The 24,705-nt window shown below is 41.5% G+C and overlaps 1 protein-coding gene across 1 annotated transcript in view; it reads left to right on the forward strand.

Annotated features, from left to right (window-relative positions):
- LOC112239064 (calcium and integrin-binding family member 2-like) overlaps nucleotides 1–23,332 on the forward strand; it is a 37,460-nt gene extending 14,128 nt beyond the window's left edge. Inside the window, exons 3-6 of the mRNA XM_042314295.1 lie at nucleotides 2,136–2,247; nucleotides 9,490–9,637; nucleotides 10,668–10,863; nucleotides 21,902–23,332. Coding sequence (XP_042170229.1) covers nucleotides 2,136–2,247; nucleotides 9,490–9,637; nucleotides 10,668–10,863; nucleotides 21,902–21,923 — 478 coding nt within the window. The 3' untranslated portion in view covers nucleotides 21,924–23,332. The remainder of the gene's footprint in view (nucleotides 1–2,135; nucleotides 2,248–9,489; nucleotides 9,638–10,667; nucleotides 10,864–21,901) is intronic.
- The last annotated feature ends 1,373 nt before the right edge of the window (nucleotides 23,333–24,705 follow it).

Genomic DNA, 24,705 nt, shown 5'->3' on the forward strand with positions numbered 1-24,705 from the left:
TAAATAAGGTATTTTTGTCTTTTTAATTTAGACATTTGCAAGAAATAAAAATAATAAAAACTGTTTTCACTAACTTAAGGTTAAATAAAAAAATATATAAATCAAATCTATACACAATACCCCATAATGACAGGATCTTATTTACATTTTTACCTTTATATAACTAGTCAGTTAAGAACAAATTCTTATTTGCAATGACGGCCTACACCGGGCCAAACCGTAACCCAGACGACGCTGGGACAATTGTGCGCCGCCCTATGGGACTCCAAATCACGGCCGGTTGTGAAACAGCCTGGAATCAAACCAGGGTCTGTAGTGACGACCCTAGCACTGAGATGCAGTACCTTAAACCGATGCACCATTCGGGAGGATTATTAGGAGTATTTAAATATATATATATATTTTAGAATAAGTCTGTAAGTCTGTGTATATATATATATATTTTTTTATTTTTTTTTTTATTTTATTTATTTAATAAGTCTGTAACGTAACAAAATGTGGAAAACGTCAAGGGGTCTGAATACTTTATGAATACCTTATGAATACAAATCAAATCAAATTTTATTTGTCACATACACATTGTTAGCAGATGTTAATGCGAGTGTAGCGAAATGCTTGTGAGAATACTTTGAATACTTTGTGAATACTTTATGAATAGCTTCTAAATACTTTGTGAATACTTCATGAATACTTTATGAATACCTTCTAAATACTTTGTGAATACTTTATGAATACTTTGTGAATACTTCATGAATACTTTATGAATACCTTCTAAATACTTTGTGAATACTTCATGAATACTTTATGAATACCTTCTAAATACATTGTGAATACTTTATGAATACTTTGAGTACTTTATGAATACTTTATGAATACTTTATGAATAGCTTCTAAATACTTTGTGAATACTTTATGAATACTTTGTGAATAGCTTCTAAATACTTTGTGAATACTTCACGAATACTTTATGAATACCTTCTAAATATTTTGTGAATACTTCATGAATACTTTATGAATACCTTCTAAATACTTTGTGAATACTTTATGAATACCTTCTAAATACTTTATGAATACTTCATGAATACTTTATGAATACCTTCTAAACACTTTGTGAATACTTAATGAATACTTTATGAATACCTTCTAAATACTTTATGAATACTTTGTGAATACTTCATGAATACTTTATGAATACCTTCTAAATACTTTGTGAATACTTTATGAATACTTTGAATAGCTTCTAAATACTTTGTGAATACTTCACGAATACTTTATGAATACCTTCTAAATACTTTGTGAATACTTCATGAATACTTTATGAATACCTTCTAAATACTTTGTGAATACTTTATGAATACTTTCTGAATACCTTCTAAATACTTTGTGAATACTTTATGAATACTTTATAAATACTTTATAAATACTTTGTGAATACTTCATGAATACTTTATGAATACCTTCTAAATACTTTGTGAATACTTTATGAATACCTTCTAAATACTTTATGAATACTTCATGAATACTTTATGAATACCTTCTAAATACTTTGTGAATACTTTATGTTTTGCTATGATTGTTGTTTTTCCCAATAGTTTCTTCTCTGGGTCGAAATGACCCCCAGTTGGTAATATGTAAAATATGTTGGTAGTATGAAAGGGGTTTAAACATCCCAGCTCCAGCTGGGACAGTACAAGGTGCTTACCTCAGAGAATTAAAGATGTAAGTTTGTCAGGATATTTTCAGACCTCAAAATGTGGATATGTGTCAAGAATGTGTGAGAAAAGCCCACGTCCCAGTCCATCTGTTGTGTAGATACGTTTCGTGTTTCAATCTAAAATGAATGGAAAAGATAAGCACCGTATACTGTATGCGAATATATTTATGACTGAGTGAGTCGACTGTACTGACGCTAGACCTCTGCATACGATGTCCATAATGGCTCTTCATTTCTCTAAGCCTGGTCCCAGATCTGTTTTTGTGGTCGTACAGCTAACTCTTACGGTTATCGTCATGACAGCACAAACAGATCTTGGACCAGGTTAAACCACTCCTTGCCTTGTAAAACAAAAGAGCCAAAAACCCATAGGGTTATGTGTGTGGATGTTTCCTGACCTTCTCCTGCCTGTGTGTCCTAGGTTACATGGGAGATTCCACGAGCTGGCTCCTCACCTAGTACCACTGGACTACACCAACCAGCCTGACATCAGACTCCCCCTGGCGCTCATCGTCAGCATGCCAGAACTAAAGGTATCTGGTTCCGATGTTCTGGGGGGGGGGTTGTTGTTGTTGTTATTGATACTCGTTTGGTGTTAATGTCAGTTAAGTGTAAATATTTAGCTTCTTAATAAATTGAACTTTAAAGTTCACACTTAAATGATCTGTTCTTCAGGGTTTTCTGACCGGCTGCGAGGATATTTAATACACACCACCTGTATGTGTTATGAGCTGATAAATCTCATGTAGAACTCATCTCTTTGGTCCTCTATTCAATGTTATTGTAAGACATTAAGCTTATAAGCGTAACTTGTTCTAGCCAACCCTACAGTGAGGTGATATGGGCCAGTAGATAGTTGCTTGGTAACAGGGAGGTGATATGGGCCAGTAGATAGTTGCTTGGTAACAGGGAGGTAATATGGAGCAGTAGATAGTTGTTTGGTAACAGGGAGGTGATATGGGCCAGTAGATAGTTGCTTGGTAACAGGGAGGTGATATGGGCCAGTAGATAGTTGCTTGGTAACAGTGAGGTGATATGGGCCAGTAGATAGTTGCTTAGTAACAGGGAGGTGATAGTTTCTTAGCAACAGGGAGGTGATATGGGCCAGTAGATAGTTGCTTGGTAACAGTGAGGTGATATGAGCCTGTTGATCGTTTCTTGGTAACAGTGAGGTGATATGGGCCAGTAGATAGTTGCTTAGTAACACGGAGGTGATATGGGCCAGTGGATAGTTGCTTGGTAACAGTGAGGTGATATGGGCCAGTAGATAGTTGCTTAGTAACAGGGAGGTGATATGGGCCAGTAGATAGTTTCTTAGCAACAGGGAGGTGATATGGGCCAGTAGATAGTTGCTTAGTAACATGGAGGTGATATGGGCCAGTGGATAGTTGCTTGGTAACAGGGAGGGAATATGGGCCAGTAGATAGTTGCTTGGTAACAGGGAGGTGATATGGGCCAGTAGATAGTTTCTTAGTAACAGGGAGGGAATATGGGCCAGTAGATAGTTGCTTGGTAACATGGAGGTGATATGGGCCAGTGGATAGTTGCTTAGTAACAGGGAGGTGATATGGGCCAGTGGATAGTTGCTTGGTAACAGGGAGGTGATATGGGCCAGTAGATAGTTGCTTGGTCACAGGGAGGGAATATGGGCCAGTAGATAGTTGCTTGGTAACAGGGAGGGAATATGGGCCAGTAGATAGTTGCTTAGTAACAGGGAGGTAATATGGAGCAGTAGATAGTTGCATGGTAACAGGGAGGTGATATGGGCCAGTAGATAGTTGCTTAGTAACAGGGAGGTAATATGGAGCAGTAGATAGTTGCATGGTAACAGGGAGGTGATATGGGCCAGTAGATAGTTGCTTGGTAACAGGGAGGTAATATGGAGCAGTAGATAGTTGCTTGGTAACAGGGAGGGAATATGGGCCAGTAGATAGTTGCTTAGTAACAGGGAGGTAATATGGAGCAGTAGATAGTTGCATGGTAACAGGGAGGTGATATGGGCCAGTAGATAGTTGCTTGGTAACAGGGAGGTGATATGGAGCAGTAGACAGTTGCTTAGTAACAGGGAGGTAATATGGAGCAGTAGATAGTTGCTTGGTAACAGGGAGGTAATATGGAGCAGTAGATAGTTGCTTAGTAACAGGGAGGGAATATGGAGCAGTAGATAATTGCTTGGCAACAGGGAAGTAATATGGAGCAGTAGATAGTTGCTTGGCAACAAGGAGGTAATATGGAGCAGTAGATAATTGCTTGGCAACAGGGAGGTAATATGGAGCAGTAGATAATTGCTTGGCAACAGGGAAGTAATATGGAGCAGTAGATAGTTGCTTGGTAACAGGGAGGTAATATGGAGCAGTAGATAGTTGCTTAGTAACAGGGAGGGAATATGGAGCAGTAGATAGTTGCTTAGTAACAGGGAGGTAATATGGAGCAGTAGATAGTTGCATGGTAACAGGGAGGTGATATGGGCCAGTAGATAGTTGCTTGGTAACAGGGAGGTAATATGGAGCAGTAGACAGTTGCTTAGTAACAGGGAGGTGATATGGAGCAGTAGATAGTTGCTTGGCAACAAGGAGGTAATATGGGGCAGTAGATAATTGCTTGGCAACAGGGAGGTAATATGGAGCAGTAGATAATTGCTTGGCAACAGGGAAGTAATATGGAGCAGTAGATAGTTGCTTGGCAACAGGGAGGTAATATGGAGCAGTAGATAGTTGCTTGGTAACAGGGAGGGAATATGGAGCAGTAGATAGTTGCTTTGTAACAGGGAGGTGATATGGAGCAGTAGATAGTTGCTTGGTAACAGGGAGGTAATATGGAGCAGTAGATAGTTGCTTTGTAACAGGGAGGGAATATGGAGCAGTAGATAGTTGCTTTGTAACAGGGAGGTGATATGGAGCAGTAGATAGTTGCTTGGTACCAGTGAAGATTCATGTGATCGTTACTACTGATGTGTTAAGGCTGTTTCCTGGTGAGCAGCATTCCATTCAACCTCTGCTGACTCAACCTCGATTGTGATTAGTCAGCCTCAATATGTCTCCATCCCCTCCCTCCCTCCACCCCTCCCTCCAGCTAGCCCAGCAGTGCACAGCCCAGTCACCAGAGCCCACACAGACAGACAGGGTCATTTAAACAGAGGAGCGAGAGAACAGGGACTCAGTCTGTGGTGATATTGTTGAGTCATCATGTCTCTCTTCTTTTTCTTGCCTTGTCCGATCGGTCGTTTGAGTTCTTCTTTTAATAAATCAGGATCTGTGATCACGCAGTGCTCAGTAAACATACTGTAGAACATTGGTTGCGCTACCGTTGCAGCACACTGTTGGGAGCATAAGTCAGTCTTTATAAAACAAATATGGTATGGCTTTTCCAAGACAGATAACATCAGAGCCTAGCGAACTACTTATAACAGACCCAACAACATCAGAGCCTAGCGAACTACTTATAACAGACCCAACAACACCAGAGACTAGCGAACTACTTATAACAGACCCAACAACATCAGAGCCTAGCGAACTACTTATAACAGACCCAACAACATCAGAGCCTAGCGAACCACTTATAACAGAACCAACAACATCAGAGCCTAGCAAACTACTTATAACAGAACCATCAACACCAGACCATTCCACTTATAACAGACCCAACAACACCAGACCATTCCACTTACAACAGACCCAACAACACCAGACCATTCCACTTACAACAGACCCAACAACACCAGACCATTCCACTTACAACAGACCCAACAACACCAGTCGATTCCACTTACAACAGACCCAACACACCAGTCCATTCCACTTACAACAGACACCACAACAGACCCAACAACACCAGTCGATTCCACTTACAACAGACCCAACAACACCAGTCCATTCCACTTACAACAGACCCAACAACACCAGTCCATTCCACTTACAACAGACCCAACAACACCAGTCCATTCCACTTACAACAGACCCAACAACACCAGTCCATTCCACTTACAACAGACCCAACAACACCAGTCCATTCCACTTACAACAGACCAGTCCATTCTACAACACCAGTCCGTTCCAATTACAACAGACCCAACAACACCAGTCCGTTCCACTTACAACAGACCCAACAACACCAGTCCATTCCACTTACAACAGACCCAACAACACCAGTCTATTCCACTTATAACAGACCCAACAACACCAGTCCATTCCACTTACAACAGACCCAACAACACCAGTCTATTCCACTTATAACAGACCCAACAACACCAGTCCATTCCACTTACAACAGACCCAACAACACCAGTCCATTCCACCTACAACAGACCCAATAACACCAGTCCATTCCACTTACAACAGATCCAACAACACCAGTCCATTCCACTTACAACAGACCCAGCAACACCAGTCCAACGCTTTGAGTTAATAGCAGACTAATGTTGTTCACATTTGGCGATGGGTGAAATTGATCAGAATCTCAACAGAAACACAAATGTCTATTTTGAAACATCAATTTTGACTATAGATCTTTGAGCAGTTAAAAAATATATGCTTATTTTGGGAGATTTGTCATTTACCAATTTGGGTTGTAAAATGACGCCAGTTGGTGCTTTTGGGGTTTAAAAGGCCTTTAAGATGATTGAGTGCAATTCCATGGTAACAGAATGGTGCTGAGACTCAAACCCCAAACAGCAAGCAATGCAGGTGTAGAAGCACGGTGGCTAGGAGAAACTCCCTAGAAAGGCAGGAACCTAGGAAGAAACCTAGAGAGGAACCAGACCATGAGGGGTGGCTAGTCCTCTCCTGGCTGTGCCGGGTGGAGATTATAACAGAACATGGCCAAGATGTTCAAATGTTCATAGATGACCAGCAGGGTCAAATAATAATAATCACAGTGGCTGTCGAGGGTGCAACAAGTCAGCACCTCAGGAGTAAATGTCAGTTGGCTTTTCATTGCCGATCATTGAGAGTATCTCTGCCGCTCCTGCTGTCTCTAGAAAACAGCAGGTCTGGGACAGGTAGCATGTCCGGTGAACAGGTCAGGGTTCCATAGCTGCAGGCAGAACAGTTGAAACTGGAGCAGCAGCACGGCCAGGTGGACTGGGGACAGCAAGGAGTCATCAGGCTAGGTAGTCCTGAGGCATGGTCCTAGGGCTCAGGTCCTCCGAGAGAGAGAAAAAAAGAAAGAAAGTAAGAAAGAAAGAGAGAGAAAGAAAGAGAGAAAGAGAGAAAGAGAGAAAAATAAAGAGAGAATTAGAGAAAGAGAGAAAAAGAAAGAGAGAATTAGAGAGAGCATACTTAAATTCACACAGGACTCCGGATAAGACAGGAGAAATACTCCAGATATACAGACTGACCCTAGCCCCCCGACACAAACTACTGCAGCATAAATACTGGAGGCTGAGATAGGAGGGGTCGGGAGACACTGTGGCCCCATCTGACGATACCCCCGAACAAGGCCAATCAGGCAGGATATAACCCCACCCGCTTTGTCAAAGCACAACCCCCACACCACTAGAGGGATATCTTCAACCACCAACTTACCATCCTGAGACAGGGCCGAGTATAGCCCACAAAGATCTCCGCCATGGCACAACCCAAAGGGGGGCTACAACCCGGACAGGAAGATCACGTCAGTGACTCAACCCACTCAAGTGACACACCACTCCTAGGGACAGCATGGAAGAGCACCAGTAAGCCAGTGACTCAGCCCCTGTAATAGGGTTAGAGGCAGAGAATCCCAGTGGAGAGAGGGGAACCGACCAGGCAGAAACAGCAAGGGCGGTTCGTTGCTCCAGAGCCTTTCCGTTCACCTTCCCACTCCTGGGCCAGACTACACTCAATCATATGACCCACTGAAGAGATGAGTCTTCAGTAAAGACTTAAAGGTTGAGACCGAGTTTGCGTCTCTGACATGGGTAGGCAGACCGTTCCATAAAAATGGAGCTCTATAGGAGAAAGCCCTGCCTCCAGCTGTTTGCTTAGAAATTCTAGGGACAATTAGGAGGCCTGCGTCTTGTGACCGTAGCGTACGTGTAGGTATGTACGGCAGGACCAAATCAGAGAGATAGGTAGGAGCAAGCCCATGTAATGCTTTGTAGGTTAGCAGTAAAACCTTGAAATCAGCCCTTGCTTTGACAGGAAGCCAGTGTAGAGAGGCTAGCACTGGAGTAATATGATCAAATTTTTTGGTTCTAGTCAGGATTCTAGCAGCCGTATTTAGCACCAACTGAAGTTTATTTAGTGCTTTATCCGGGTAGCCCGAAAGTAGAGCATTGCAGTAGTCTAACCTAGAAGTGACAAAAGCATGGATTAATTTTTCTGCATCATTTTTGGACAGAAGGTTTCTGTTTTTTGCAATGTTACGTAGATGGAAAAAAGCTGTCCTTGAAATGGTCTTGATATGTTCTTCAAAAGAGAGATCAGGGTCCAGAGTAATGCCGAGGTCCTTCACAGTTTTATTTGAGACGACTGTACAACCATCAAGATTAATTGTCAGATCCATCAGAAGATATTTTTGTTTCTTGGGACCTAGAACTAGCATCTCTGTTTTGTCCGAGTTTAAAAATAGAACATTTGCAGCCATCCACTTCCTTATGTCTGAAACACATGCTTCTAGCGAGGGCAATTTTGGGGCTTCACCATGTTTCATTGAAATGTACAGCTGTGTGTCATCCGCATAGCAGTGAAAGTTAACATTATGTTTTCGAATAACATCCCCAAGAGGTAAAATATATAGTGAAAACAATAGTGGTCCCAAAACGGAACCTTGAGGAACACCGAAATGTACAGTTGATTTGTCAGAGGACAAACCATCCACAGAGACAAACTGATATCTTTCCAAAAGATAAGATCTAAACCAGGCCAGAACTCTAAACCAGGCCAGTCTGTGTAGACTAATTTGGGTTTCCAATCTCTCCAAAAGTATGTGGTGATCGATGGTATCAAAAGCAGCACTAAGGTCTAGGAGCACGAGGACAGATGCAGAGTCTCGGTCTGACGCCATTAAAAGGTAATTTACCACCTTCACAAGTGCAGTCTCAGTGCTATGATGGGGTCTAAAACCAGACTGAAGCGTTTCGTATACATTGTTTGTCTTCAGGACGGGAGTGAGTTGCTGTGCAACAGCTTTTTCTAAAAAAAATTTCAAGAGAGGCTTTATTACTGTCACTTTTAGTGAGTTTGGTACAGATCCGGTGGATAGAGAGACGTTTTTTATGTTCCACATAAGACACAGTAGAAAGGGACACAGGACTTTACTCTGCATCTATTTACATCACCATCATGGTTGAGACTCCATATTCCTCTTAGTAGTACCTGTAGCATGATGTACTACAATACCCATAATGCCCTGTATACAGTACTGACTCACTCATGATGTACTACAACACGCATAATGCCCTATATACAGTACTGACTCACTCATGATCTACTACAATACCCATAATGCCCTGTATACAGTACTGACTCACTCATGATCTACTACAATACCCATAATGCCCTGTATACAGTACTGACTCACTCATGATCTACTACAATACCCATAATGCCCTGTATACAGTACTGACTCACTCATGATCTACTACAATACCCATAATGCCCTGAATACAGTACTGACTCACTCATGATGTATTACAACACCCATAATGCCCTGAATACAGTACTGACTCACTCATGATCTACTACAATACCCATAATGCCCTGAATACAGTACTGACTCACTCATGATCTACTACAATACCCATAATGCCCTGTATACAGTACTGATTGTTCCTGTCCCTCTGCTCCTTCTTACAGGAGAACCCGTTCAGAAACCGCATCGTGGAAGTCTTCTCTGAGGACGGACAAGGCAACTTGAGCTTCAATGACTTTGTAGACATGTTCTCTGCTCTCTGCGAAACGGCTCCACGAGAACTGAAGACCATATATGCTTTTAAAATCTATGGTTAGTACTGGTTAGTACTGAGTAGACTAGTATGTGTCCTATGGTTAGTACTGGTTAGTACTGAGTAGACTAGTATGTGTCCTATGGTTAGTACTGGTTAGTACTGAGTAGACTAGTATGTGTCCTATGGTTAGCACTGGTTAGTACTGAGTAGACTAGTATGTCTCCTATGGTTAGTACTGGTTAGTACTGAGTAGACTAGTATGTCTCCTATGGTTAGTACTGGTTAGTACTGTGTAGACTAGTATGTCTCCTATGGTTAGTACTGGTTAGTACTGAGTAGACTAGTATGTCTCCAATGGTTAGTACTGGTTAGTACTGTGTAGACTAGTATGTATCCTATGGTTAGTACTGGTTAGTCTTGAGTAGACTAGTATGTCTCCTATGGTTTGTACTGGTTAGTACTGTGTAGACTAGTATGTGTCCTATGGTTAGCACTGGTTAGTACTGAGTAGACTAGTATGTCTCCTATGGTTAGTACTGGTTAGTACTGAGTATACTAGTATGTCTCCTATGGAGTCACTTATGAGAGTGTGTTTATTCTGTCTGTCTGTCTTTAGGTCTGTCTGTTTGAGTGTCTGTATGTGTGTCTGTCTGTCTGATGACAACTAGGACTCTGACTCATACTTACTCTGTTTTATCTTGCTTACCGAGTTACTCATTTTGTTATTTAGTAACTTATTTAGTTAGGCTTTTTGAATTTCTTGCGGAACATAGGCCATCAGCAAACTGCTTCCAACCCGTTCCCGTCCTGCACCATTCAAACAAGTTTTGAATTTCTTGCGGAACATAGGCCATCAGCAAACTGCTTCCAACCCGTTCCGTCCTGCACCATTCAAACAAGTTTTGAATTTCTTGCGGAACATAGGCCATCAGCAAACTGCTTCCAACCCGTTCTGTCCTGCGTCATTCAAACAAGTTTTGAATTTCTTAATTTCTCCCATTTTAATCTCTTAATTTCTCCCATTTTAAATCAAATCAAATCTCTTCATCTCATTTTGAATCTCTCTTCCTCTCTCCTGCGTGTCAGATTTTAACGTGGATAACTTCCTGTGTAAGGAGGATCTGGAGAAGACGTTGAACCGGCTGACTAAAGGAGAGCTGACCCCTGAAGAGGTCAATCTGGTCTGTACCAAGGCCATGGAGGAGGCTGACCTCGACGGGGACAGCAAGCTCTCCTTCTCGGACTTTGAGAACATGATCTCTAAAGCTCCAGACTTTCTAAGGTAAGATGTCATGGATGTGGTCTGGTGTGTCAGGCTAGTGTAAAATGTCTGGTGTGTCAGGCTAGTGTATAATGTCTGGTGTGTCAGGCTAGTGTATAATGTCTGGTGTGTCAGGCTAGTGTATAATGTCTGGTGTGTCAGGCTAGTGTATAATGTCTGGTGTGTCAGGCTAGTGTATAATGTCTGGTGTGTCAGGCTAGTGTATAATGTCTGGTGTGTCAGGCTAGTGTATAATGTCTGGTGTGTCAGGCTAGTGTATAATGTCTGGTGTGTCAGGCTAGTGTATAATGTCTGGTGTGTCAGGCTAGTGTATAATGTCTGGTGTGTCAGGCTAGTGTATAATGTCTGGTGTGTCAGGCTAGTGTGTAATGTCTGGTGTGTCAGGCTAGTGTATAATGTCTGGTGTGTCAGGCTAGTGTATAATGTCTGGTGTGTCAGGCTAGTGTATAATGTCTGGTGTGTAATGACATGGAGGTGGAGATAACTTCTGCTGCCCTATATAATACTGCTTTCAGACAAAGATAACTTCTGCTACCCTATATAATGCTGCTTTCAGACAAAGATAACTTCTGCTGCCTTATATAATGCTGCTTTCAGACAAAGATAACTTCTGCTACCCTATATAATGCTGCTTTCAGACAAAGATAACTTCTGCTACCCTATATAATGCTGCTTTCAGACAAAGATAACTTCTGCTACCCTATATAATGCTGCTTTCAGACAAAGATAACTTCTGCTACCCTATATAATGCTGCTTTCAGACAAAGATAACTTCTGCTACCCTATATAATGCTGCTTTCAGACAAAGATAACTTCTGCTACCCTATATAATGCTGCTTTCAGACAAAGATAACTTCTGCTACCCTATATAATGCTGCTTTCAGACAAAGAAAGATAATGCTGCTTTCAGACAAAGCTATATAATGCTGCTTTCAGACAAAGATAACTTCTGCTGCCTTATATAATGCTGCTTTCAGACAAAGATAACTTCTGCTACCCTATATAATGCTGCTTTCAGACAAAGATAACTTCTGCTGCTCTGCATGATGCTGCTTTCAGACAAAGATAACTTCTGCTGCTCTGCATGATGCTGCTTTCAGACTGACATTAAACACAGAGAGAGAGAACCAATAGTGCTTGATCAGAGCCTTTTTACTGCGGACCAATCAATCTCTCAACAGTATTGTAAATCGTTTTCATTTGAGAGCCCAAACCAGGCGGAAAGAACTGGCTAGTAAAAACCTCTCCCATTCCAGAGAGCTTGATTTAGCTGGCCAATGATATGGCCCGTAAATCTGCCAATCACACGGGGGCGGCTGTAGATTGGCTTGAACTCTTCCTGGTTTCCATGGTTTATTGGTTGGAGCGTGTTGTCGTGGCAACCAGGTCAGGCCTTTGGCAGGACGCTGCTGCCTGTGACCAGAGACAGTGACAGATAAAACACGATGGCCCTGTAAGACATAAATAGAGATAAACAACAACATGTCTCTCTCCTCCTGTAACAGGTGCCTGGCGAGTGAATGTTGTTATCCTCTCTAGGGTAGGTGAGACGCTAGCGTCAAAAATACTAAATTCAAATATTTAACATTCTTGAAAATATATGTGTTATACATCAAAATAAAGCTTAACTTCTTGTTAATCCAGCCGCTGTGTCAGATTTCAAAAAGGCTTTACGGCGAAAGCAAACCATGCGATTATCTGAGGACAGCGCCCAGCATACAAACACATGACAATCATATTTCAACCAGGCAGGTGCACCACAAAAGTCAGAAATAGCGATATAATTAATGCCTTACCTTTGAAGATCTTCTTCTGTTGGCACTCCAAAATGTCCCAGAAACATCACAAATGGTCCTTTTGTGTGATAATGTCCTTCTTTATGTCCCAAAAATGTCAATTTATTTGGCTCGTTTGATTCAGAAATACACCGGTTTCAACTCGCCCAACATGACTACAAAGTATCTAATAAGTTACCTGTAAACTTGGTCCAAACATTTCAAACAACGTTCCTAATCCAACCTCAGGTACCCTAAAACGTAAATAATCAATCATATTTAAGACGGAATAAACTGTTTCTGATACCGGATAAAAACAACGTGAAGCTCCTGTTCATGCGCATCAAAACAGTAGAGTCCACCTGGAGTGACACTTACAATAAATAGCACCACTTCTTCATTTCTCAAAAGAAAAACATCGAACAATTTCTAAAGACTGTTGACATCTAGTGGAAGCCATAGGAACTGCAACCAGGTTCCTAATAAAAAAAGGGAGTCCCAATGAAAACCATTGGAAAATCCTATGACCTCGGAAAAAAATTCCCCTGGATGGTTTGTCCTCGGGGTTTCACCTGCTAAATCAGTTCTGTTATACTTACAGACATTATCTTAACAGATTTAGAAATGGTAGAGTGTTTTCTATCCAGATCTACCAATTACATGCATATCCTAGCTTCTGGGCCTGAGTAACAGGCAGTTTACTTTGGGCTTTTCATCCAGATGTCAAAACACTGCCCCCTAGCCCAGAGAGGTTATAGACATTTACATGTCAAAGGGATACGTGGGGATTTCGGCAATGAGCCCCTTTATCTAATTCCCCAGAGTCAGGTGAACTTGTGGATACCATTTTTACATCTCTGTGTCCAGTATGGAGGAAGTTAAGAGGGAGCCAATGCTAACTAGCATTAGCGCAATGACTGGAAGTATATGGGTGTATACTAGCATGCTAGCTGATAGACTTGTCCATTGTTTACACAGGAATGGAAATGTGTATTTGGCACTTTGGCTCACAGTAGAAGGATAAACATAAAATATACACATTACACACATTTGAGTGAGGCTGGTTTACACAGGTAGCACAATTCTGATCCTTTTGCCACTAATTGGTCTTTTGACCAATCAGATCAGATATTTTGCCAATACCTGGGCTGCCAGAGTAGATGCTCCTATGCAGATGGACTTTCCTGCAGCCACAATCTGTCCCAGACCTGCCCTTCTAATAGACTTGTATTAGAACCATGTCATTGCAGTGTTAACTTGTCGGTTTTCATCAACCTGTCAGTATCTTTAGATTCACTACTGAGGTGTGGAATACTCTGACTGGCCTGCTGCCCTACAGACCCCTGGATCCTGCTGGATTTAATGGATTCATGGCCATCCCCCAGCCCTCTAGATGTAATGGATTCATGGCCATCTCCCCAGTCCATTAGATGTAATGGATTCATGGCCATCTCCCCAGTCCATTAGATGTAATGGATTCATGGCCATCTCCCCAGTCCATTAGATGTAATGGATTCATGGCCATCTCCCCAGTCCATTAGATGTAATGGATTCATGGCCATCTCCCCAGTCCATTAGATGTAATGGATTCATGGCCATCTCCCCAGTCCATTAGATGTAATGGATTCATGGCCATCTCCCCAGTCCATTAGATGTAATGGATTCATGGCCATCTCCCCAGTCCATTAGATGTAATGGATTCATGGCCATCTCCCCCAGTCCATTAGATGTAATGGATTCATGGCCATCTCCCCAGTCCATTAGATGTAATGGATTCATGGCCATCTCCCCAGTCCATTAGATGTAATGGATTCATGGCCATCTCCCCAGTCCATTAGATGTAATGGATTCATGGCCATCTCCCCAGTCCATTAGATGTAATGGATTCATGGCCATCTCCCCAGTCCATTAGATGTAATGGATTCATGGCCATCTCCCCAGTCCATCTCCCCAGTCCATTAGATGTAATGGATTCATGGCCATCTCCCCAGTCCATTAGATGTAATGGATTCATGGCCATCTCCCCAGTCCATTAGATATAATGGATTCATGGCCATCTCCCCAGTCCATTAGATGTAATGGATTCATGGCCATCTCCCCAGTCCATTAGATGTAATGGATTCATGGCCATCTCCCCAGTCCATTAGATATAATGGATTCATGGCCATCTCCCCAGTCCATTAGATGTAATGGATTCATGGCCATCTCCCCAGTCCATTAGATGTAATGGATTCATGGCCATCTCCCCAGTCCATTAGATGTAATGGATTCATGGCCATCTCCCCAGTCCATTAGATATAATGGATTCATGGCCATCTCCCCAGCCCATTAGCTGTATACACTGTCTGGATGACCTTGCAGGGCCCCCTCTCTACTTTAATATTACTTCATGCAAAAGATTGTCCATTTCCAGCATTTGGCAGGGTAAAAAGTAATCGGTACAGTATCGTCCTGTCATCTGAGCCGCGGTCCAATGTGACATTGGTACTAGTTCACTGGCCAGGCCTTGTAGAATGTCAGTACAGTGGCTCTATGTCACTTTAAGTAGCTCTATTAGCAGCAGAGTACTGTTGTAGGTTAATGGGAGTGTTACAGCTCTGGCTCAGGTCTTCCTCCCAAATGGCACCCTATGCCCTATATAGTGCACTACTTTAGACCAGAGTCAGTAGGACTCTGGCACCCTATGCCCTATATAGTGCACTACTTTTTTTTATCATGGCTCAAGCACTATGAATGGAATAGGGTACCATTTGGGATGCGGACTTGTTCTGTTCTGTGATTCTCTCCTCAGGAAAGACGCCATTTCTCACTCACACAGAAAATGGCTTTTGTATAATCTCAGCTGCAACTGACAGACTGGCACACAATACATATGAACAGGAGAGGAGAGGAGAGGAGAGGAGAGGAGAGGAGAGGAGAGGAGAGGAGAGGAGAGGAGAGGAGAGGAGGGGAGGGGAGGAGAGGAGGGGAGGGGAGAGGGGGGAGGAGGAGAGGAGGGGAGGGGGAGGAGAGGGAGGAGAGGAGAGGAGAGGAGAGGAGAGGAGGGGAGGAGAGGAGAGGAGAGGAGAGGAGAGGAGAGGAGAGGAGAGGAGAGGGAGGAGAGGAGAGGAGAGGAGAGGAGAGGAGAGGAGAGGGAGGGGAGGGAGGGAGGGAGGGAGGAGGGGAGGGGAGGGGAGGGGGGGAGGAGGGAGGGAGGAGAGGGAGGAGAGGGAGGGGGGAGAGGAGGGGAGGGGAGGGGAGGAGGGGAGGAGGGGAGGAGGGGAGGAGAGGGGAGGAGAGGGAGGGGGAGGAGGGGGAGAGAGAGAGGAGAGGAGAGGAGAGGAGAGGAGAGGAGAGGAGAGGGAGGAGGAGAGGAGGGGGAGGGGAGAGGAGAGGAGAGGAGTTGTGAAATAATGTCAGGAATAAATCTGTCAGATGTTTCTAAAAGGAGATCTGGTTGAAGATGGAAGGGTGAATTCAAGATAGATGGATTCATGGCAACATAACTCTCTCAAGGTTTCTCCTCCGTCCCCTCCAGAGGTATCCAGTCAGCAGATATACTGTATCTATTGTTGATAAGGTTATTAGTCATGCTAGATGTATCCAGTCAGCAGATATACTGTATCTATTGTTGATAAGGTTATTAGTCATGCTTGATGTATCCAGTCAGCCGGTACAGTGCATTCAGAAAGTATTCAGACCCCTTGACTTTTTCCACATTTTGTTACGTTACAGCCTTCTAAAATTGATTAAATACATTTTTAAAATCCTCATCAATCTACACACAATACCCCATAATGACATCACAATACCCCATAATGACATCACAATACCCCATAATGACATCACAATACCCCATAATGCACAAAACAAGACTTATTTTTTTTATTACATTTTTTGCAAATTTATTACAGATAAAAAAACTGAAATATCACATTGACATAAGTATTCAGACCCTTTACTCAGTACTTTGACGAAGCACCTTTAGCATTGACTACAGCCTCGAGTCTCATTGGGTATGATGTACAAGTTTGGCACACCTGTATTTGAGGAGTTTCTCCCATTCTTCTCTGCAGATCCTCTCAAGCTCTGTCAGGTTGGATGGGGAGCATCGCTGCACAGGTATTTTCAGGTCTCTTCAGAGATTGCGTCTCGGCCACTCAAGGACATTCAGAGACTTGTCCCTAAGCCACTCCTGCATTGTCTTGGCTGTGTGCGTAGGGTCGTTGTTCTGTTGGAAGGTGAACCTTCGCTCCAGTCTGGGGTCCTGAGTGCTCAGGAGCAGGTTTTCATCAAGGATCTCTCTGTACTTTGCTCCATTCATCTTTCACTCAATCCTGACTAGTCTCCCAGTCCCTGCCGCTGAAAAACATCCCCACAGCATGATGCTGCCACCACCATGCTTCACCGTAGGGATGGTGCCCGGTTTCCTCCAGACGTGAAGCTTGGCATTCAGGCCAAAGAGTTCAATCTTGGTTTCATCAGAACAGAGAATCTTGTTTCTCGTGGTCTGAGAGTCCTTTAGGTGCCTTTTGGCAAAACTCCAAGTGAGCTGTCATTAGGGCTGTGGCGGTCACAGAATTTCGTCAGCTGGTGATTGTCAAGCAAACAACTGTCGGTCTCACAGTAATTGACTGTTAATTAACATAAACACATGTAGCATCTTCAGGCTTCCACACACAGCCTACAAGCCACTGACGCAGACCTTTGGAACATCTACCTTTTTTAAAAGTCTAATAAATCCATGTAATATATCCTACACCTTCACAATAAATCCATTATTTATTTTAGACAGGTCTAAAGAAACATGATATGAAGAAAATGTAGTTTATTTCAGAAGAAGAGAATAGCATACTCTGAGTTGTCCTTATGTTAGGTCCTGATCTGGCTATTCCAAATGGCTGTGGGCTACACTAGTTCATTTACCAGACAAGATTTGCTTAGGATTCCGTGGCATTATTTTATATTATTTTATAGTATGAAGAATACAATTGAACAAAGTTGAATAAAATAGAAAGGATATTTTCTCCAAACGATTTGAGTGTTGCACATGTGGATATTCAGTGTTGAGCGGATAACGAAGAAATAGGCATTCTTATATGCTTAATTATTGTTAATTAATATTATTATTAATTATTAATGTAACTTTAGTTGTTCTATAAACGTCGGGCTGATATGTTTTGATGTTTAATACATTGTAAGGCTGCGTGATGCGACTCTGATGATGATTTGAAAAAAGTAGCTTGAAAGGCAGGAGCTCTACTTTGTTGTTTTTTTGCTGCAGGCTGTGAACACACTTCATCAGTCTCTCATTCACAATTTGACAAGCACTTGATAATGCCTCGAATTTCCCGGCAGGATCCCCTTTGTGTGGTCGTCATGCACCCTAAAATACATGCCTTTTGTGGCCAGTGGCAGTTGTACCCTTCTCCCTAAGTGCTGCGTGCTCCGAAGCACCTCTCACTCACATGGCTCTCTATCATGTCTATCAGGGTCATTCTCACAGGCTACAAGTGAAGACAGACACATTGGGGGACGCAACTGCGCTTGTCCTTATCCAATTCCCGAGGTGCATATTGAAGATATTGGAATAACTGTCCACATTTACTTTTCGTCAGCCGACAAGATGAGTAGTAGGCCTAACGAACAGCAGAAGCCCTAGCCTATGTCAATCTACTATCCCCCATAGTGCAAAAGTTGACCTATTCTGTGTGAGAAATAAATATTCCAAACATAGTCTGGGACAGTTGTGGTATGCGATAGATCCCAAATTAATACAACCACTAGCATCCAAAAAAAAACTTTTTACGCAATGTGGCTGACGCAACAGAATTGAATGTTTAGCTTAAAATGTTGATAAACTATTAGGATATTTCTTCACATTATAAGCGCAGCAATGCGCACACGGCAGTAGGATATAAGCACAAATATTTAATTAGCAAGAAAACACCATTTACAAAAATTTGTGCAAATGTGATTATGCATGTAACGCTGTTATTGTAAAGGTGCATTTAAAAAAAAAAAAAGATCTTCCCCAAAATCACACGCTGCTTATATCTGCCAGTTAGGCTCAACATCCCTTGCAAAGCAGATTAATGTGCTTCATTTTAAGAAGTTATTTGTCCACATTAGTTGTGATACAAACCTTATCAAAACATATAGGCCTATTGGCTACATGAGGTGTGATACAGACCTTATTAAAACATATAGGCCTATTGGCTACATGAGGTGTGACACCAACCTTATTAAAACATACAGGCCTATTGGCTACATGAGGTGTGATACCAACCTTATTAAAACATACAGGCCTATTGGCTACATGAGGTGTGACACCAACCTTATTAAAACATACAGGCCTATTGGCTAGATGAGGTGTGATACAGACCTTATTAAAACATACAGGCCTATTGGCTAGATGAGGTGTGACACTAACCTTATTAAACCATACAGGCCTATTGGCTAGATGAGGTGTGATACTAACCTTATTAAAACATATAGGCCTATTGGCTACATGAGGTGTGATACCAACCTTATTAAAACATATAGGCCTATTGGCTAGATGAGGTGTGATACCAACCTTATTAAAACATATAGGCCTATGGGATACATGAGGTGTGATACAGACCTTATTAAAACATATAGGCCTATTGGCTACATGAGGTGTGATACCAACCTTATTAAAACATATAGGCCTATTGGCTACATGAGGTGTGATACAGACCTTATTAAAACATATAGGCCTATTGGCTACATGAGGTGTGACACCAACCTTATTAAAACATATAGGCCTATTGGCTACATGAGGTGTGATACCAACCTTATTAAAACATATAGGCCTATTGGCTACATGAGGTGTGATACAGACCTTATTAAAACATATAGGCCTATTGGCTACATGAGGTGTGATACAGACCTTATTAAAACATATAGGCCTATTGGCTAGGCTAGATGAGGTGTGATACCAACCTTATTAAAACATATAGGCCTATTGGCTAGATGAGGTGTGATACCAACCTTATTAAAACATATAGGCCTATTGGCTACATGAGGTGTGATACCAACCTTATTAAAACATATAGGCCTATTGGCTACATGAGGTGTGATACCAACCTTATTAAAACATATAGGCCTATTGGCTAGGCTAGATGAGGTGTGATACCAACCTTATTAAAACATATAGGCCTATTGGCTACATGAGGTGTGATACCAACCTTATTAAAACATATAGGCCTATTGGCTACATGAGGTGTGATACCAACCTTATTAAAACATACAGGCCTATTGCCTATTGGCTACATGAGGTGTGATACCAACCTTATTAAAACATATAGGCCTATTGGCTACATGAGGTGTGATACCAACCTTATTAAAACATATAGGCCTATTGGCTAGATGAGGTGTGATACAGACCTTATTAAAACATATAGGCCTATGGGATACATGAGGTGTGATACAGACCTTATTAAAACATATAGGCCTATGGGCTACATGAGGTGTGATACCAACCTTATTAAAACATATAGGCCTATTGGCTACATGAGGTGTGATGAGGTGTGATTAAAACCAGGCCTTATTAAAACATTATAGGCCTATTGGCTACATGAGGTGTGATACCAACCTTATTAAAACATATAGGCCTATTGGCTACATGAGGTGTGATACAACCTTATTAAAACATATAGGCCTATTGGCTACATGAGGTGTGATACCAACCTTATTAAAACATATAGGCCAGGCATGAGGTGTGATACAACCTTATTAAAGATAGGCCTATGGGCTAAATGAGGTGTGATACAGACCTTATTAAAACATAAATGTGATACAACCTTATTAAACCATATAGGCCTATAGATGAGGTGGATACCAACCTTATTAAAACATATAGGCCTATTGGCTACATGAGGTGTGATACAGACCTTATTAAAACATATAGGCCATATAGGTGATACAGACCTTATTAAAACATATAGGCCTATGGGATACATGAGGTGTGATACAGACCTTATTAAAACATATAGGCCTATGGGATACATGAGGTGTGATACCAACCTTATTAAAACATATAGGCCTATTGCCTATTGGCTACATGAGGTGTGATACAGACCTTATTAAACCATATAGGCCTATGGGCTAGATGAGGTGTGATACAGACCTTATTAAAACATATAGGCCTATGGGCTACATGAGGTGTGATACAGACCTTATTAAAACATATAGGCCTATGGGCTACATGAGGTGTGATACAACCTTATTAAAACATATAGGCCTATTGGCTAGATGAGGTGTGATACCAACCTTATTAAAACATATAGGCCTATTGCCTATTGGCTAGATGAGGTGTGATACAGACCTTATTAAAACAGATAGGCCTATTGCCTATTGGCTAGATGAGGTGTGATAAAGGATTATAAAAAGTTGAGAGGAAAAAAAGGCTTTGTTTCTTATGCTGGGCATCATTCACAAGTGATGGGCTAATATTGTCACCCGTCAGACTATTCCTGATTTGATCTTGTCTTTACCTATACTAAATAATACATTGATGTGACATTAGTTTTGAATTAGAATGGACCATTATCATGCACCTGTATGGAAGCAGGTAGGGGGGGAAAAACACATCACATCTATAGCGAATAGAGAATGGAGGACGCTTATTCCCTGGTTCATTTTCATGCACTGTCAACTGTGGGACCTTATATAGACAGGTGTGTGCCTTTCCAAATCATGTCCAATCAATTGAATTTACCACAAGTGGACTCCAATCATTATGGGGTATTGCGATGTCATTATGGGGTATTGTGATGTCATTATGGGGTATTGTGATGTCATTATGGGATATTGTGATGTCATTATGGGGTATTGTGATGTCATTATGGGGTATTGTGATGTCATTACGGGGTATTGTGATGTCATTATGGGATATTGTGCGTAGATTGATGAGGATTTTTTATTTATTTAATTCATTATAAATTAATTCTGTAACGTAACAAAATGTGGAAAAAAGTCAATGGGTCTGAATACTTTCTGAAAGCCCTCTGTATATATTGTTGATAAAGGGGACAACACTTCTAAAAGAAGACCAGTTCCACTGTTGACAGAATAACTTGTATCACTTTAACTGGGTTGTTTATGAGGCATCACTCCAAAAATCTATGTTTATTATTACATCTTTTCAAGACCTCTAAAATGTTTTTCTATATTTTGTTGGATGAGTCCATGACGTTCCATCTGTTGTAAATGCAGCTGTGTAACTAACTATGTCCTTGTGTTGTGTTTTGTTTTTCCAGCACGTTCCACCTACGGATCTGAGGTGAGGTGATTCAGCCGCTCACATGATGAGGCTTTAGACAACGACGGAAGAGGGGGGGAAGATGAAGAAGAAGAAGAATGTGGTCGCTTTCTGGTTCGTCTGATGACGTCATCCCCGAAGACTCCTCCCAGAGTCTCTGTGGCCCCGACCCACAGCAGGATGACCCCTGACCTCAACCTCAGTACAGCATAGTGCCTACCAAAAAAAACGTTAGTAGAGAAGTCTTGTCTTTCCCCAAGTCTATCTTCGATCGATGCGATGTTTGTACAAAATATAACATTGAGAAGAGAGAAAAAAGGAAGTGGAACAAAAGTTTGGCTTCGGCTGCAGGAAAATGGACCCGGGGGGATTTTATTCTCGGAAGCACAGGCCCTTTTTTTGCCAACTCATGTTCTATAGGAAGGACATTATCGACCACAAGACATTTCCATTTTTTGGAAGAGAAGATCATTAATGCATGATTGTTTTCTCTTATAATCAATTGTAAACTTGTTTAACAGATGGAACCACAAACAGACTCCAAATGGAGATAGAAAATGAACCGATGAACAACGAGGGGCTAATTTTTTATACCTGTAGGGCTTAGCTACAACACAACCTATAAGCAGTTTTCTAGAAGATGTAGGATTTTATTTTGGCAGAATTATTAGGTTTCTTCTTTCCTTAAACTGACCTAACCCTTTTAAAGTGTATACATTGTATGAACACTGACTGACAACAATGCGGAAGTGGATTGAACAACGAGATATTTTCTGTCTGACGGTGTACGGAAGAAAAAAACAGTAAGATATATTAGTATATGAAATATTACAAGCACAGTTTTAGCACCGAGGGGCAGAACAGTTGAAGAGCTATGCAATATATCTTTATGAAATGCATGAGTGTTACATAAAATTGCAAATAGCTTTTAATTATTATTATTTTTTGCTCCAGTCCAAGTATATAGTGGTTTTGTACTGCTGGATCACAATGACAATCAGAACCTGTGACGTAGTGGTAACATGAACAAATAGGTGGGTAAACGCTGAATCACCGTTTCGCGGTGAGTAAAAGTAACGCTCCTCCTCTATGCTTTCAACTCTATTTATATTTTCCTGCATTAAAAAGGTGGGAGAAAACTCACGCGCACAAAACAAACAAATATATAAAAAGGCGCGTTGTTTTTTTTTAATGTGCGCTTCCCCGCTCCTCTAAACCACGGACCATAATGTTACCTAACTGTTCCGCAGTTAAAGGAAGGGCTCTGTTCTCTGTCTCATCACCCCTTCCGTTATGTTATGCTATGTTACCTTGTCCTGCCTGTCAACTTGATATAATGGCATTAACATCACTAAAGATAATAACGTGTTCAGTCTTTCATATGATAAGAGCATTTGGCTAGACTTTGATTAAATACATTTTCTGTTTGCTTCGATGTTTTAATGAACCTTTTTTTTTGGGGGAGTTGTCATTGTTTCTCCTGGTATTTCTTGTCAACCTCGTGAGTAATAACATTTTACTTCCAACATTAACTTGAGCTTGAAATGAACCTTGCTAAAAGATGACAAAATGAAAATGCCCCAATGTACACTTTAATTTAGATTTTACCTTTATTTAACTAGGCAAGTCAGTTAAGAACAAATTCTTATTTTCTATGATGGCCTAGGAACAGTGGGTTAACTGCCTGTTCAGGGGCAGAATGACAGATTTGTACTTTGTCAGCTCGGGGGTTTGAACTTGCAACCTTTCTGTTACTAGTCCAACGCTCTAACCACTAGGCTACCCTGCCGCCCCAGATAGGAAAACTGTCCAGTCATTATCCATATCTGCATAGCTGCCTCAAGTCAATCTGCCCCCCAAAAAATGTTATAGCTCACTCAAAACTAAATATCCTTTTTCAAACCAACCATACAATATTTAATCTGGGCTCGTTGTTTCCTTCAAGTTTTTTTCAGTTAAAGCCAGCATCCTGTCCAAAGGCCTTGTTAAAGATGCTGTTAATTCTCCGATGTTAAAAGGCCAATGTAAATGCATCTTCTGTGAGTTATCCATGCATTAACCCAGTTGTTATCCATGCATTAACCCAGTTGTTATCCATGCATTAACCCAGTTGTTATCCATGCATTAACCCAGTTGTTATCCATGCATTAACCCAGTTGCTATCCATGCATTAACCCAGTTGTTGTCCATGCATTAACCCAGTTGTTATCCATGCATTAACCCAGTTGTTATCCATGCATTAACCCAGTTGTTATCCATGCATTAACCCAGTTGTTATCCATGCATTAACCCAGTTGTTATCCATGCATTAACCCAGTTGTTATCCATGCAGTTGTTATCCATGCATTAACCCAGTTGTTATCCATGCATTAACCCAGTTGTTATCCATGCATTAACCCAGTTGTTATCCATGCATTAACCCAGTTGTTATCCATGCATTAACCCAGTTGTTATCCATGCATTAACCCAGTTGTTATCCATGCATTAACCCAGTTGTTATCCATGCATTAACCCAGTTGTTATCCATGCATTAACCCAGTTGTTATCCATGCATTAACCCAGTTGCTATCCATGCATTAACCCAGTTGTCCATGCATTAACCCAGTTGTTATCCATGCATTAACCCAGTTGTTATCCATGCATTAACCCAGTTGTTATCCATGCAGTAACCCAGTTGCTATCCATGCAGTAACCCAGTTGCTATCCATGCATTAACCCAGTTGTTATGCATGCATTAACATTATGACTAGGGAGTAAGATCTCACCAAGCCACACTACACTAAATCTGCCTGGACTGAAACC

Source organism: Oncorhynchus tshawytscha, unplaced genomic scaffold (assembly GCF_018296145.1).
Source record: "Oncorhynchus tshawytscha isolate Ot180627B unplaced genomic scaffold, Otsh_v2.0 Un_contig_7487_pilon_pilon, whole genome shotgun sequence".
Classification (NCBI taxonomy): domain Eukaryota; kingdom Metazoa; phylum Chordata; class Actinopteri; order Salmoniformes; family Salmonidae; genus Oncorhynchus; species Oncorhynchus tshawytscha.